Source organism: Lichenostomus cassidix, chromosome 3 (genome assembly GCF_008360975.1).
Source record: "Lichenostomus cassidix isolate B80296 chromosome 3, HeHo_3.0, whole genome shotgun sequence".
NCBI classification, from domain to species: Eukaryota; Metazoa; Chordata; class Aves; order Passeriformes; family Meliphagidae; genus Lichenostomus; species Lichenostomus cassidix.
Genome location: NC_139483.1, coordinates 57,673,316 through 57,687,310, shown reverse-complemented (window position 1 = coordinate 57,687,310; position 13,995 = coordinate 57,673,316). Strand labels below are relative to the sequence as shown.

General features: G+C 37.9%; 1 protein-coding gene across 2 annotated transcripts in view; it reads left to right on the top strand.

Annotated features, from left to right (window-relative positions):
• The window catches only part of LOC146439802 (ectonucleotide pyrophosphatase/phosphodiesterase family member 1-like), a 52,414-nt gene extending 39,637 nt beyond the window's left edge, over positions 1–12,777 (top strand). For both annotated transcript variants that reach the window (XM_085055946.1, XM_085055945.1), the window contains 11 exons: positions 508–635; positions 1,696–1,765; positions 4,274–4,361; positions 5,505–5,680; positions 6,160–6,211; positions 6,725–6,879; positions 7,641–7,776; positions 8,585–8,665; positions 9,315–9,447; positions 10,109–10,265; positions 11,103–12,777. In XM_085055946.1, the coding sequence (XP_084912072.1) occupies positions 508–635; positions 1,696–1,765; positions 4,274–4,361; positions 5,505–5,680; positions 6,160–6,211; positions 6,725–6,879; positions 7,641–7,776; positions 8,585–8,665; positions 9,315–9,447; positions 10,109–10,265; positions 11,103–11,270 (1,344 nt within the window). In that variant the 3' untranslated portion in view covers positions 11,271–12,777. The remainder of the gene's footprint in view (positions 1–507; positions 636–1,695; positions 1,766–4,273; positions 4,362–5,504; positions 5,681–6,159; positions 6,212–6,724; positions 6,880–7,640; positions 7,777–8,584; positions 8,666–9,314; positions 9,448–10,108; positions 10,266–11,102) is intronic.
• The last annotated feature ends 1,218 nt before the right edge of the window (positions 12,778–13,995 follow it).

Sequence of the window (13,995 nt, the reverse complement as noted above, 5' to 3'; positions counted from 1 at the left end):
TATTTTTTTCCTTTTTTAAATCATTAATGTATCTTAGTTCATGGAATATTTGTCCCTGAGTAACCAATCTACAAACCCTTTAAATGTGTGTTACCTTCTCTATTAGAGAAGGTATTAGAGCTGTAGAATTGTTGCACTGGATAGTCTCCAGCCACCTGTTAAAGTATCATGATGTTCATGTTTTAGTGTAATTCTTCATTAATTCTAAGCAGTATCATTTGGTTCTATACCAATTATAGGCTGTAAGGAAAAAAAAACCCCAAGTTCTGTCCACAATCCAACATTAAATATCTTCTAATAACTATTGAATCCAAAACCAGTCAGTATTTGTGATTTAAGTATTCATTCATATGTCCCAGACCTTATGACTTCAAACCTGGTAGTTACACTGTTTGTAGTGGGAGTTATTGCAGACCCTTTGCAACTGATGTGCTTTATAAGAGCTGTACCTGATATAAAAAACACATTTCACCAAAATTTCCTTATGTTTTAATTTGAACATTTCAGTGCTTAAAACCAAATCAGCCTTTCAAAGCTTATATGAAGCAGCTGCTCCCCAAGCGTTTCCATTATTCCTATAATGACCGGATTGAACCGCTGCACTTTTATTTAGACTCCCAATGGCAGCTTGCTCGGTAAGTTACAGTTTGCAGTACTTGGTTCTACAGTAAATAATTTCTTGTGTTCTCACAGCTTTTCTCTTTCAAGTGCTTGGAGTTCAATGGTAGCTGTTAGAGTGTGATATCCTCGTTTGTCATAGCAAAGGGACATTGCAAAGAAACAATGCATGCTTTTTTCCTTCAGGATTTGCTGGGCTGGGGAGGCTTAATTCCAAACTGGCAGCTGTAGATATTCTGCCTGATGGGTGTAGAGGTAGTGGCAGGTTAGCAACTAGGGTCCTCATTGTCAGATACTTGAGCGCATCTTGCCATGCTGTAGGAATTTCCAAAGTGAGTCCATGAAAGCAGAGCATGTAAATCATTGCTAGGTTAAATCAGTCTTGTCAGTCATTGAACTTACTGAGTCCATGATTTTTAATTACCTTACGTGTTTTGATTAAAAAAATTACAAGTCCCAGGATAGTGGTATTTGCTGTAATAGTATTAATTTTGAGCACCTCTGTGACACTTCAGGACTTTCATCATGGAAGAGTTTTTCAGTTCATGTCTTCAGTAAGTCCTGTTGTATAATACTGTAGACATGTGCAAGTTGTGCAAATCAGGTTTGGATTACTAGAACTGTGTGTTTAAGCAGTGTGTATGGACCTAGCATAGGTTGGAGGTTTGTTTTTACTGGACTGTAAGATGCCCCTCTGAACGGTCTAAATTAGATTAGTGTTTTTATTGAGAAAATACTGAGAATATGCTTATATAAAGTAGTGTAAAGTTGTTACCCAAATGACAGTGAACTGAAAATCTGTTATCCTGAGAATACTTTTTTTTTTCATATGCCATGTGCTTTGACTTTAAATTTCTCTGATAAATACATTGACATTCCAATGGGATAACCTTTGCAGAGAAAATTACCATTCTGATTTTGGAGGCATTCTTTTCTCAAGCTTTAAAGACTTCTCATTCCCTATGGAAAATCCTCCAAGAATCTTTAAACAGAGAAGTAAATAAGTCATCACTGAATGTACTTTTTACTGATATGATTTGAAAAGAGTCAGTTATATAAACTGTGTATTTTTAATAGAAAACCGCTTGAGATTAAAAGCTGCAAAGGTGGATTCCATGGCTCAGACAATCGCTTCTCCAGTATGCAGGTGAGATTTAAACAAATGTTAGCTCTTATTTTTAGTTCTTTCTATTTCCAAATGTTGTGTTTGCTGGATGTTGAGATTATTTTTTTTTTAAGTTAAGTGATATTATTCCATCTGCAATTAAAGAAATCAATAATTTATAGGATTGATATTGTGATGTTCTGGGTAACCTATACAGGGTGGGATTTCATTGTTTAAAGAGTTGGTCTAAAACTCAATAGGAATTGCCACAGAGATTTTGATGTGCCAGCAGGAGTATCCAGTTAAGATAAATTGCTTTGTTGTAATATTAAAAGCAGCAAAACCAAAAACTTCTTATCAAATTTTTAAATAATTGTAGGCCTTAAGACAAGGAAAGCCATTCCTTAGCCAGCCAGGCCTCTGGTCTGTAAGCCTAGTTCATTCCTTGGTTTCTGAGTTGCCCAGGAGCAGAAGTAACAGGTTTAAACTGCAATGAAGTGTTGATTTGGTTGTTAGAAACCTTTTTTTAAACCTTTGAGGAACGCATTAGTTTGCCTGGGAAGTCTGTGGAACTTTTACAACAGGTACTGTCTGGTCAGACAAGCATCTTTCAGAAAGAACATTGTTACTTCTGATTTTGTCTTTTGAAAAAAAAAATGCCTAAATTATCTTCCAACTCTGGAATTGTAGTCAGTCATTATGGATTATGTATCACTGTTTTGAAGTATGTCTGTTCAGGAGAAAGAGTGTCAGTCATGTGTAAAATAAGGAAAGTCTTGAAATTCTTCCCTTTAATGAGAAATAGGAAGAGATCATAGTGAAACATGAAATCATATCCTTAGTTTCAGCTATTTGGGGAAGTCACTTAACCTATCCTCTGCCTTAGTTTCTGTTATTGATAAAATGAAAGCCAATATTCTTGATTTTAAAAAGTTGTTTTTAGGATTAAAATCCATAAACAATTTTGAAGTACGTGGAACTATTACAGTGAATATGTGTGAACACATCTATAAAGAGAAATCTATGTCTTACGTGGACTTTGTACGTCTTCTCATAAAACTTGATTTTAATAATTTTCCCTCTTAAAAGCTTATTTTTTTTCCAAATGTTGTAGAATTATATAGTGTTGGCATCAAACTGTTTAAAAAAAAAAAAGTCTTGCATTAATTTACCGTTCCAGGCCCATGCTTCTTTGACAATGGAAAACCTGTTGGTAATGTATTTAGTAATGGGTTGCAGTCATCAAGGCCACATGATGCCAAATGCATCCTTATCTCTCTCTGCTGCAGTTTGACTGTGCAATTTTTTTTCAGTAGATTGACTCTGTTCAAACTTTTCTGCTACACTTGGGATTGTCAGATCATAGCACCCCTAATAGGTCTTGAAACAGATATAATTTATCCTTTTCGTGGCTAACATTATAGCAGCATAACAGCATTTCCTACTCTGTAATTATGGAAAACAACAGAAAGGAGGTAGCGTGTCCCTGTCTCATCTGGTTCAAATTAGGTTTGTTGAGTATATTATTAGCCTGAAGATTTTAGTATCAACAGTTGTTGAAAACATTATTAGCCTGCAGATTTCAGTATCAACCAATTGCAGAGTGATGTCCTGTGTTATGCTTTAAACTCAAAAAAAGGAGTTAAGAGTTGAGTTTTTAGTCTCTGTTTTTGCTGCACAGTATGCAATTTGAGACAATTGCATTGTTTGCAAAGAGCTTGGAGATCTTACCCAGGGATGTGCTATAGAGTATAAAACATCTGTCACTCATTGAGTATCTTGTACCACAGATGTGTGCAATCTGTTTCTCTTCATTAAAAATAAGCTGAATAACTCAGGATAGGTTTTAAAACAGTGTTTTTGGCAGCAGTTGAGTTTAAGCATTTGTTGCCCTTGCCTGCTGGATCTTATTCATGCAGCAAACCCTGCCTTATGCTGGTGTAAGCCTTGCAGTGTCAAGTAGTTTGGGGAATTGAACGAGATGGAAAAGGGCCAGCAGGGAAAAAAAGGAAAGGTTTTTGAGCTGGCAGCATTCCTGGATCAGGTCCAGTACAGCTTGGGAAGTGGTGCAAGAAAAAAGAACAGCTGCAAACCAGGCGTGGAAGCCTACCATCCTACCATTGCTTAAACCACTTAAAGCATTGCTGCCAACAGGTGTTTTTATAGCCCTAAGTTAAAAGCTTCCAAATTGTTTACAGGATGTGATATGTGATGGTTGCTTTGGATCAACATTTTAATTAAATCTCTTAAAGCTTTAAAAAAAAAAACTTTTAATTTCTTTAAAAGCAGAGAAGAGCAAGGGATTTCATAAATGGCTAAAGGCAAAAAAGAGACAGAATTTGGTTTCCTAATACTCTTCTTCTACTTTTAAAAATTACTCTTATAAATCTGTTTTTTAAAAGAAAAACACATACTTTAGACTTGATATGTACCATATTGGTGAAGTAAAGATTAAGTTATTGGAAGAAAATGCCCTCTGAATATGAAGATATTTTTCATTTCAATTTGTCTTAAACATAATTCCACTGTACTTTTTTCTATAAATCCTAGGCTATCTTTATTGGTTTTGGACCAGGATTCAAGTCTGGTACTCAAGTTGATCCATTTGAAAACATTGAAGTATATAATTTAATGTGTGGTAAGTACAATGGATGGGGGTCATTTTTGTTCAGTAAAATTTAATATCTTTTGGGCATTGTAATTCTTCTAGTGACAGATTGTTAAGTGTCCTCTGAAACTCATCCTTAAGACTTGCTGCTGATTTTCACGAATCACCTGTTTGTTTTGATGGGAAAGGGCTATCTCTAAACAACTAATAGCACTTTAGGTTCCACTGGTCAGGCTACCTTGTATATCTCTTTCCCACTGGTCACCCTGTGTATTCCTCTGGTTTTTCCAGAGCTGGTGCTTTGACTCACCACTACTAGAAATGGCTACTTCACAGTCTCTACCATCAAGAAGGGAAGCCCCCTTTCCCTCCTTATTCAAAAACAATGCTACTGTGACTCTGTTCCTTTGTCCCTTCTTCATCTGTATTTCATAGTTTCTCCAAAAGTCTGTCACGAGACCTATCACTTTCTGTTCATTTATTCCCCTGAGGTCTTCCCTGTTTTTCATTATTTCCTGCCTACTTCCCTCTCTTGTTAGGACCTATATTGCTTCTGTGAGAAGAGAAGTATTACCTAAGAGTTTGATCCAGAAAATACTTATTTAGGAGTACTGCAAATGCTTGACATCGGTGGTGATATTCAAGTATACCATATGTCAACCATGTGTTTAAATTCTCTGCTGGAATAGGAAACAGGCCGTTATCAGGAAGCATCTCTCTCTCAGCTTTGTATGCTTTGCTGTCTTCTCCTGTCATGGTTGATATTGAAATACCTTCTTGTGCCCCCTGAGCTGATCTGTGTATGCTGCATGGGAGGGGTAGAGTGCTTACTGGCATTTCAGTGATGAGATCAGATGTTTTAAGTGCAGTCATTGAGGTTTAGATTTTCTCCATCCTGCACAGAAAGAATTAGATGAATGGGATGTATAAAAGCCAGCATGTTAAACTTCCTGTTATAAAATTAATTGAGGCGACTTACTCAACCTTACAAGCAGACTAATACCATACTGAACCCTAGCTAAGAACATGTGTGGTCCCTTTTAAAGAGGTTACATTACTTTTCCTTTGGGGTGTTATGAGCAGCAAGCAGCGACCATTCCTGTAAGCAAAATATGATCAGCTATGTATTACAATCTTTCTCCACCTGTTAATATGACTTGAATTCTTTCATAGATTTGCTTGATTTGAAACCAGCCCCAAACAATGGAACTCATGGACGCCTAAACCATCTATTAAAACATCCTGTTTACATGCCCCACCATCCCAAAGAAACAAGCCATCCTTCTGAATGCTCTATGGTGGGAGAAAGAGCCTTTTCAGTGAGCCTTGGCTGCTCCTGCAGGACAGTGGTAAGTACGGAAATAGTTAAAGTTGTGGAGGCAGAAGTCTGTGCTGTATTCAAAGAGTGAAACTTTGCGTTCTTCAGATAGTTTCACAACCCCTTACTGTTGGTTTCAAAATCGAATCTTGTCTGGGGTTAGTGAGTGCTAGCCTGTGTTCATGTATTCACTTTTTGCAGATTGCTTGGGTTAAGTCACATTAATCTCTGAAGAGCCTGGAAAAACTCCATAGAAGCTTGATGGGGAAAACATTCAGTTCTTGCTTGCTTCACTTAATTGTGTTGAAATTTCTCTTCTGTTAATATTGTGTTTGGGCTGTGGTTTTCAAGCCTGTAGATTTGTTTCTACAAATTTCCCATAGCTCCTCTCAGGTACATGTCAGTGAGTTCTGTATATATTTAATTTGCAAGACAGAAGTTACATTTAAGTGCAGTACCAACTCATAATATGCTTTGTAGAATCTCACTGCTTTTTCTTTATAATTATAGGGCTTGCCAGTAAGGGATTTTCATCAGCGCTTAAATCTTACTGAAACAGAAGGTAAAATCTTCAGATAATAACATAAAATTAAAAAGCTAACAAAAATAATAATTATTAGTCATCAAACATTTTATATTTTTAAACTTTTTAGTAACTCTCAAGTAAATGATGTGAAAATTCTTTGAAATGCTTGCTGGAACTATAGTCCTCCCTGGAGAATTTGTGGATGCCTCACCCCTGGAAGTGTTCAAGGCCAGGTTGGATGGGGCTTTGAACAACCTGGTCTAGTGGAAGATGTCCCTGCTCTTGACAGGGTGCAAAAGGTTTTGGCTTTAATATAAGCTTACTTTGTGCAGTATAATTTTCAGTGATTGCTTTAAACTGGCTTTTTTACTTAATTTATTGACTTAGCATAGAAACTATGCCTTTGATACAATAAAGAAAAAATTTTTGTCCCATCACTGCTACTCCTGTTTGTTTGGCAATTGAAAATTAGGCAACCTTAGATGTTTAAAAGGAGGTACTTAACAACCATTATTAACTGAAAAGCAATAAGCACTATTTCTGTTGCAGTTAAGAAGACAGAGGAACTTAATTTACCCTATGGACGGCCCAGGGTTCTGCAGAAAAGACAGAATTACTGCCTCCTTTACCATTACCGCTACGTGAGTGGGTACAGCAGGGACTACGGCATGTCTCTGTGGAGCGCCTACACTGTTGGCAAAGACGTAAGTATCAGAAGAAAGATTAGATGCAACCTTGAAAAACAAAAATCTTGAGTGTCAGTGTCATTCATGCCCTGATATGATCCTTCTCTCAGAATATAATCCTGATTGAGGGCAGAGGGAAAGAGGTCAGTGAAAATAAATCAGGTCTTTGTGGTCCTGAGCCCTATGCTTAAAACACACCTGTCCATGCAGAGCACTGATCTGATGAATGGAAGCTTTTTTCAAGTTGGGCTTCCCCATTCCGAAAAAATTTAGAAGCCATATCATGCTTAAAAGGAACAAGCATAGTAGAGGGTACTTTTTAATGTCATTATGTGGGAATCATATGTTTTTAATAATGGCTGTTAAAATGGAATTTAGCTGAAGTGGCAAGATTTGCTTGATCCCAAATATTTTGAGGTTAGGGACATGAAGCAACCAGTTACTGCAACAAGTGGCCTGCACATCTATCTGTCAATTATTTGAATCTGTCTATCTGTTCAGTCAGTCTGGTTACCTTCAGTGGTCATGTCTAGATTCTCTTTTATTTGTTACAATTGACTAAAATGCTGCAATTCTGTTCACTTTATTTCCAAGGTATATGAAGTAGATGGGAGGGCTTGTTTTCCACTGACAGAAGGGGAACAATTCTTGCATCTTAGTTAAGCCCCTCACAGTCTTAAAGGAAGGTGCAGCTAAATATTTAGAGTTCTGCAGTCTTTCATACCAAGAGAATTATTGTAAGTCAGCTTTCACAATGATACTTTCTTCTCATCCAATAGGACAAATGGGTTTCTTCTACAGGAACTGCCTCCAGCTGTTTACATAAAGATGTTCGTGTTTCACAGAATCATAACCAGACCTGTTTGTTTTACCACAATCATCCTCGCCTAACTTATGGATTTCTTGCTCCTCCAAGTAAGTATTTGTCTTCATTGTGTAGTATATCTGACTTATGTGATTTGTAATGTAGGAGGTGTAATCTTTTGTATCTTGTTCTTGATAACTAATCAGAATATGAAGATGTAGCTGCTGAGTTGTTGCAGTTCACTTCAGCATATGAGAAAGGAAAACATTTTAGGTGCTTCAGGCACTTCAGCATTCAGGGGGTTGTCACTTAGTATTTCCCAGAAGTTTTGAAACTTATCAGGTTTCTAAAGTGGCATCTCACAGAAGAAACTGGGAGGAACATGTAGACATTGGGTAAAGTCCAGCAAGCTGGTAAATTGCGAATTCACTTTCTATGACAATGTAAGTGAATAAATTGCTTGTGAACTGTTACTGACCTGATTTGGAAGCATTTTATGTTGACTTTACTGCATAGAATCCCAAGTAGCAAGTAATTTAAACATCAACATCAAATATAGTTTTCAGAGTTTCAATAGAATCCTATCTTTAAGCCTAGATTCTGCAGTCAGGGAAAGTTGGTCTGACACTCATGAGTTTTATTTCCTTCCCCAGAATTGAGAAGCCTGTTCTGATATTTTTAAATTTTACAAAATTTGCCAACTGTATATCTGACAAGTGTAATTGCTGCTGCTACTAAGCTTATTTATTTTAGATGGAATCCAGCATGTGCTGAAGTCAGCACTTACACCTACACTGGTTTTAGAAAATAAAGTTAGGTCAGCTCCATCTCACTGTTATTACACCAGTCACTAAAAGCATGAAAATGCAAGTTTAAAGTAACAAATCCAACTAATTAATTGCCCTTTTTTGGTTTCAGATTTTATGACAGATGCAAAGAAACCTCATTATGATGCCTTGCTTACCAGCAACATTGTGCCAATGTATCCTGCATTTAAAGGTATTTTATTTCTATGCATATTTTATATGCATGGTGGAATATAGAAAAGAAGCATGTTTTTTTTGCTTACTTCCAAACCATGCAAATGACCCCTTGTTCTGGGGCTAGAGGAAACATGAAATGGCTGGCTGAGAGAGAATATGCATATTCCTGGTGAAAAAGAAGGATAACTGTGGTATGTCTCCTGGAAAAAAGAGATGTCCTGTTTTATAATGGAATACTGTTCAACTCTTAACTGTAATTTAAATATTATATAGGTTACATACTTACCAGCTCATAAGTGTGAGTGTACAAGCTAGCCAGGTCAGTTTAGCTGTGAGGCAGGAGGCAGGCAGGCATGGTTTTCTCTGGTTTTTCTTCTAACCTCTCCATGGTTTGGTTTTCAAGGAAAGAAACCTAAGGTCCCCAGGGAGCAGCATCACTATGCCTCAGTTAAGTTTGTGGTTAGGGTGACTGTGAAACCACAATGTCAGGACATACTGCAGTGAATGCTGCTGCCCAGTTGCAACCTCTAAATGGTTGCAACCTTTAAAAACAGCAAACACCTGTAGAATTTATTATTTGCTCAGTTTATAGTGAATACTCTGCAGAGTTGTATTAGCAGCTTCTATCTTGAAGATTGTTTCCTGCTTCCGTTACTCTGTTTCAGTGTTATGGAACTACTTCCATCAACACCTGCTACCTGAATATGCTGCAGCCAGGAATGGTGTCAATGTAGTCAGTGGTCCTGTGTTTGATTATGACTCTGATGGTCTCTATGATACCCCAGAAAAGTTGAAAAGGTGAGAACCTCTCACATTGTAATCCTTTGTTTCTTTCCTCCGTTAGTGGCGTGTTAGTAATTATTATCCTTGTTCAGAAAGACAGACAAATGGCCCTAAGCAGAAAAGCAAGTTAAGAAAGAAGCAGCAAGCACAAAGAAAAAAAAACACCTTCAAAATGTGTCATCCTAAACTCGAAGGTGAAGTGTAAGAGAAGCTGTTGCATGTGGAAGAATGTCTGCCATCCTGAAAACTTAGGACTTTGGTATTGCCTCTAGGAGAAGATGAGGCAAGGGCTTATCCCTGGTGTCATGGTTAACACTTCCTGAGCTGGCAGTTTCACTACAAGTTATTGATTACACTAGTTAGCAAAACTGGTTCAAGCTAACAGGCAGATGGTTTTCTGGACTTGGGCTGAACTCTTCATCTCCTCTGGAGTTCTACACATTTTTATGATAAATAAGTTTGTTGTTATACCTCCTCAAACTTGTTACTTAAATCAGCATACAAGCCAGATTTGATTTGCAAAAAAAAAAAGTAATCTGGAATAGTCCTTCCACACCTAAGCATTCTTTGTACAAAATAAGTGAATTGCTAAAATTAAATATAGCTGATTGCTGTCATTTGGTCTTTTTTGCAAGTATCATTTGGTCGATTTACAAAAAGATCTTTTGTGTTTCAGATACCCTGGTAATTCAGAAGTTCCAGTTCCAACCCATTTCTTCATTGTGCTGACTAGCTGTAAAAATACTTCTGAAACTCCTCTGGAGTGTGAAGGGTCTCTAGATGCTTTGTCTTTTGTTGTGCCTCACAGAGAAGACAACAGTGAAAGCTGTGCAGTAAGTAGTCTGTTTGGTCTCCATAAATATCTGAAGTCAGGCTGGAGCCTGTTTTGTTGGATATCAATGATTAACTAGTTAAAGCTTGCAAAAATGGTACAGCCTACATGATCCTCTTGAGAAAAAAGACAATAATTTTGCAAAAGGAGTTATGTCAAAGCCTGTGAATATGACCAAATGGGAAAATAGATCTGTTCAAAGAGCAAAACTTAAGAGCTGGCAGAGTGGAGTCAGAGTATGCAGAGACCATCAATGTGAGACATAGGTAGACTTCTGTAATGCAATTATCTGGTCACCAGCTGAGAATGCAGGGCTTCTAAGAGGAGTCACCCACAACAAAAGGTTAGTGTTAAGATCAAATGCATTCCCAGGAGTAGACACATGCATCTTCAGACGTTTCTGAAGAGCACTGGTTGCTTCTAGTTCAGGTACCTTGGCATTGTGGTGGGAATGCACATAGCTACATTCCATATAAATCAGAAAAAAGGGTGGAAAGTGTATAGACCCATCCTGCAGCAAGGAATTAGAGTCAGGCACAGCTCTCAGAAATATTTTTGTCATACAGATGGTAGACAAATACTGGACCTAACTTGCCATTCCCCATTATCACCAACTGGTGCAGTTACAGGTTTTGTTTACTTGAGAAGGTAATAGCAAGTACTAAATTCAGACAATCTTCTAACTATGTATAATCCTGCACACTCCATTTGTTAGATGTTTGCCAACAGTTACTGCTTTCTGTCCTTATAAAACATCAAAATGTATTTTTTTGGTAAGTTAAATGCATTTCAGGAAAAAAAATTACAACTTCTTTTTTATCCTCCTCTGTCCCAATAGGATGGCAAGTCTGAATCCATGTGGGTTGAAGAGAGAATGAAGTTTCATACAGCTCGGATCAGAGATATAGAATTACTTACTGGACTCAGCTTCTATCAAGACAGAAAACAGCCAATATCTGATATTTTACAGTTGAAAACATATTTACCAACTTTTGAGACAGTCTGATTTTTCCCATGGAATGTTGTTATTCATATCACAACTTATTTGTAAATAGACTTTTTTTTAATTAACTAAAACTTTTTTTTTTTTTAATAAGCTGGAACTTTTATTGAGAACTCTTGACCAAAATGCCAGTAGAGAGGAGAGTGGGTGCCATATTTGTATCTCAGGGACTCCTGATGGACTATGCTTGTGACACAGGATGGCAGCTCTTGTCATTCCCACTTGGATGTGGTAGAACCATGTCCATTATTATGCTAACAGCATTTGGTCATCACAGTCTGAGACACGAACACAAATGTTATCTTTGATATGCACTGGAGAGGGAGAATTTTACAAAGCATGGTTTATGATCAGTATTCTACATTAAAAATGCGGATAACTAGCAAATACAGTTCTGTGAAAGAACCACGTTCTTGGTGACCATTGAAATCTAAACAACAGCACTCTTCTCACTCCAGTTTTCCTTGAAGTGTGAATTGCATTCTGAGCTTTGGGTCTCATAAAACAATGCAGCATTATGGTGCAAGAAGCTATTCTGAGGTTAGGAGGACTGCTAACTAAAACTTCCCCCTCGTGGAAGAGACGCCTGGCTACAGGAGTTCCGTGGGCTGGGAAGCCTTGGCGTGTTGCTGCCCTCTGATGGCTTCAACACCGATGGAGGACTAGATTCACAGTTTGTATGTTGTGCATTCATCCTCTGAATGGGTGGGTATAGGATACATCAAGTCACTTGTAAATCAGAAGAAATTATTTCAGGAATATATCTGAGCTCCCAGAAGTAATTACCTTACTTCAAACTAAACTTAGATTTGATTAAAAGATTTTGTTTTATTGAAGTAAAGATGTGTTTCTCTGTTTGCTACATGATTTTTTTAGCTGTGGTTTTGAAATCCCATTTTTGAATGCAGATGCTCTCAGAGATGCAAATTCTGAAGAAGCAGGTAATGACCTTTCTTGGAAGCTTTCAGGCTACACAAACAGCTGCTACAGGCACTCAGGAGTGCAGGAACTCCCTCCTTTTCCAGTACACATATTAAGACCTTTGTAATTCTCCCACTCGCTAAAGCTGATGACCCAAAATTGGCTCTGTTATGTATAAAATTCGGCATAGTCAATTTCACATTTATGTTCTTATTTAAAAAGAAGAAAATACATCACGCACAAGTATGTCAGAAGAATGAAGAACCTGTAACTGGGCAGAGAGGCATTTGACCTTACAGCTTGGTCAGGGCATATTGAAGGCTGGATTCAGAGCCTGCTGAAGTCAGAGGAAGCTTTTCCATTAACTTCAGTTTGAGTGGGCTGAAATTCTGGGACCATTTTTTATTTTAACCAAGTGTATTTTCTTGATCTTATGTTACGAGCATGATTTTTTTATTCCTAAAGTAGTTTCACTGTGTGAAATGTAAATGTGTTGTAGCAACCTCACATTATGATAGGACTGTGACAGCATTATTCAGTGTAACTGCTTTGTAACGTTGCCTGTGACCAATAAACCCATCAGAAATAATATGCTGTTTGTGACCATTTCTGTACCAAATGCTACCAACTGGTATGGTTATAGAGCACAATTTCACATTATTTTTTTGGCATGAGGGTTGCTTCAGTCTTCGCCCTATGAATTGAAGATAATTTCTCTAACTGGAATGTTAGTTACATTCATTATTGGGAGGGGAAGGCAGGAAGAGAGATGGTTTTGGGTTTTTTTTTTTACAACTGGTACTGTCTCCTGAATGCAAATAGGTATGTTGACATCTTAAAATGATGCCAGTTTCAATTAAGAGGCAGGGCTAGCCTAGCTCCTGGATAAAAATGGAACCAGAGAGTCTTCAAGTGTGTGACTTCTGGTTTGACCTTTGATATTGAATGGAGAGCAGCTGTGAAAGCTGTTGTGGTCATCAAGAGGGTAGAAGCTAAGTGGGATTGGGATTTGGCTTTGCCAGAAATTGACAAGTCAACATGACAATGAAGAAAGTTACCTGATTTAATCTTAGTGTAGATATTTCTGCTGATTCAATTTTTTCTTTGATCTTTAAAGACATTTGTAATGGTGGTGTCAGATCATATGAATAAATGCTGGTGCTGGTCCTGGTATCCAGTGGCTGGTGATACCCCAGGATGGCAGATACTAGGTTGTCATTTTGAAACCTGATGGGCCCCAAGGAGTATTCTACAGCCACCATCAAACTGAGTTCTGAAAAAACCCAGCAGCTTTGTCCATCTGGATGTAACATGTTTTTTGTTTCAGCTGGTTTATGGTATCAGAGCTTGTCCTGGTTCCATCCAGGGCAGGGTTAATTTTTGCTGGGAGAGGCATGGCCAGGACCATGAGGTTATTCTGTAGTAACTCACACCACACACTGTGGGTGGGGGGAGGTTGGGTTCCTTCCTGCTGGCTGGTGCTGGGGAATACTCTCGTGCGAATCACTCACCTGTCTTGGGCCCTCTGTTACTAGTATCGTTGTTCTTACTGTTTGTTTTCTTATCTCATTGCTGTTTCCATTAAATGGTTCTCATCTCAACCCATGATCTTCACCTTGTGTGCCTCTAATCCTCTTCTCCATCCTACCACAGGGATGAGGGGAGAGGGGATGGAATGGGGGAGTGAGCAAACTGCTTGTGATTTGGAGTGTTTCAGTGGGAACACTAAATTGAGAAATAGTATTCTTTAACCCTGACAGTTCCACGAAACATTGTCAGTAGGTGAAGATGAAAGGTGTCACAGCAG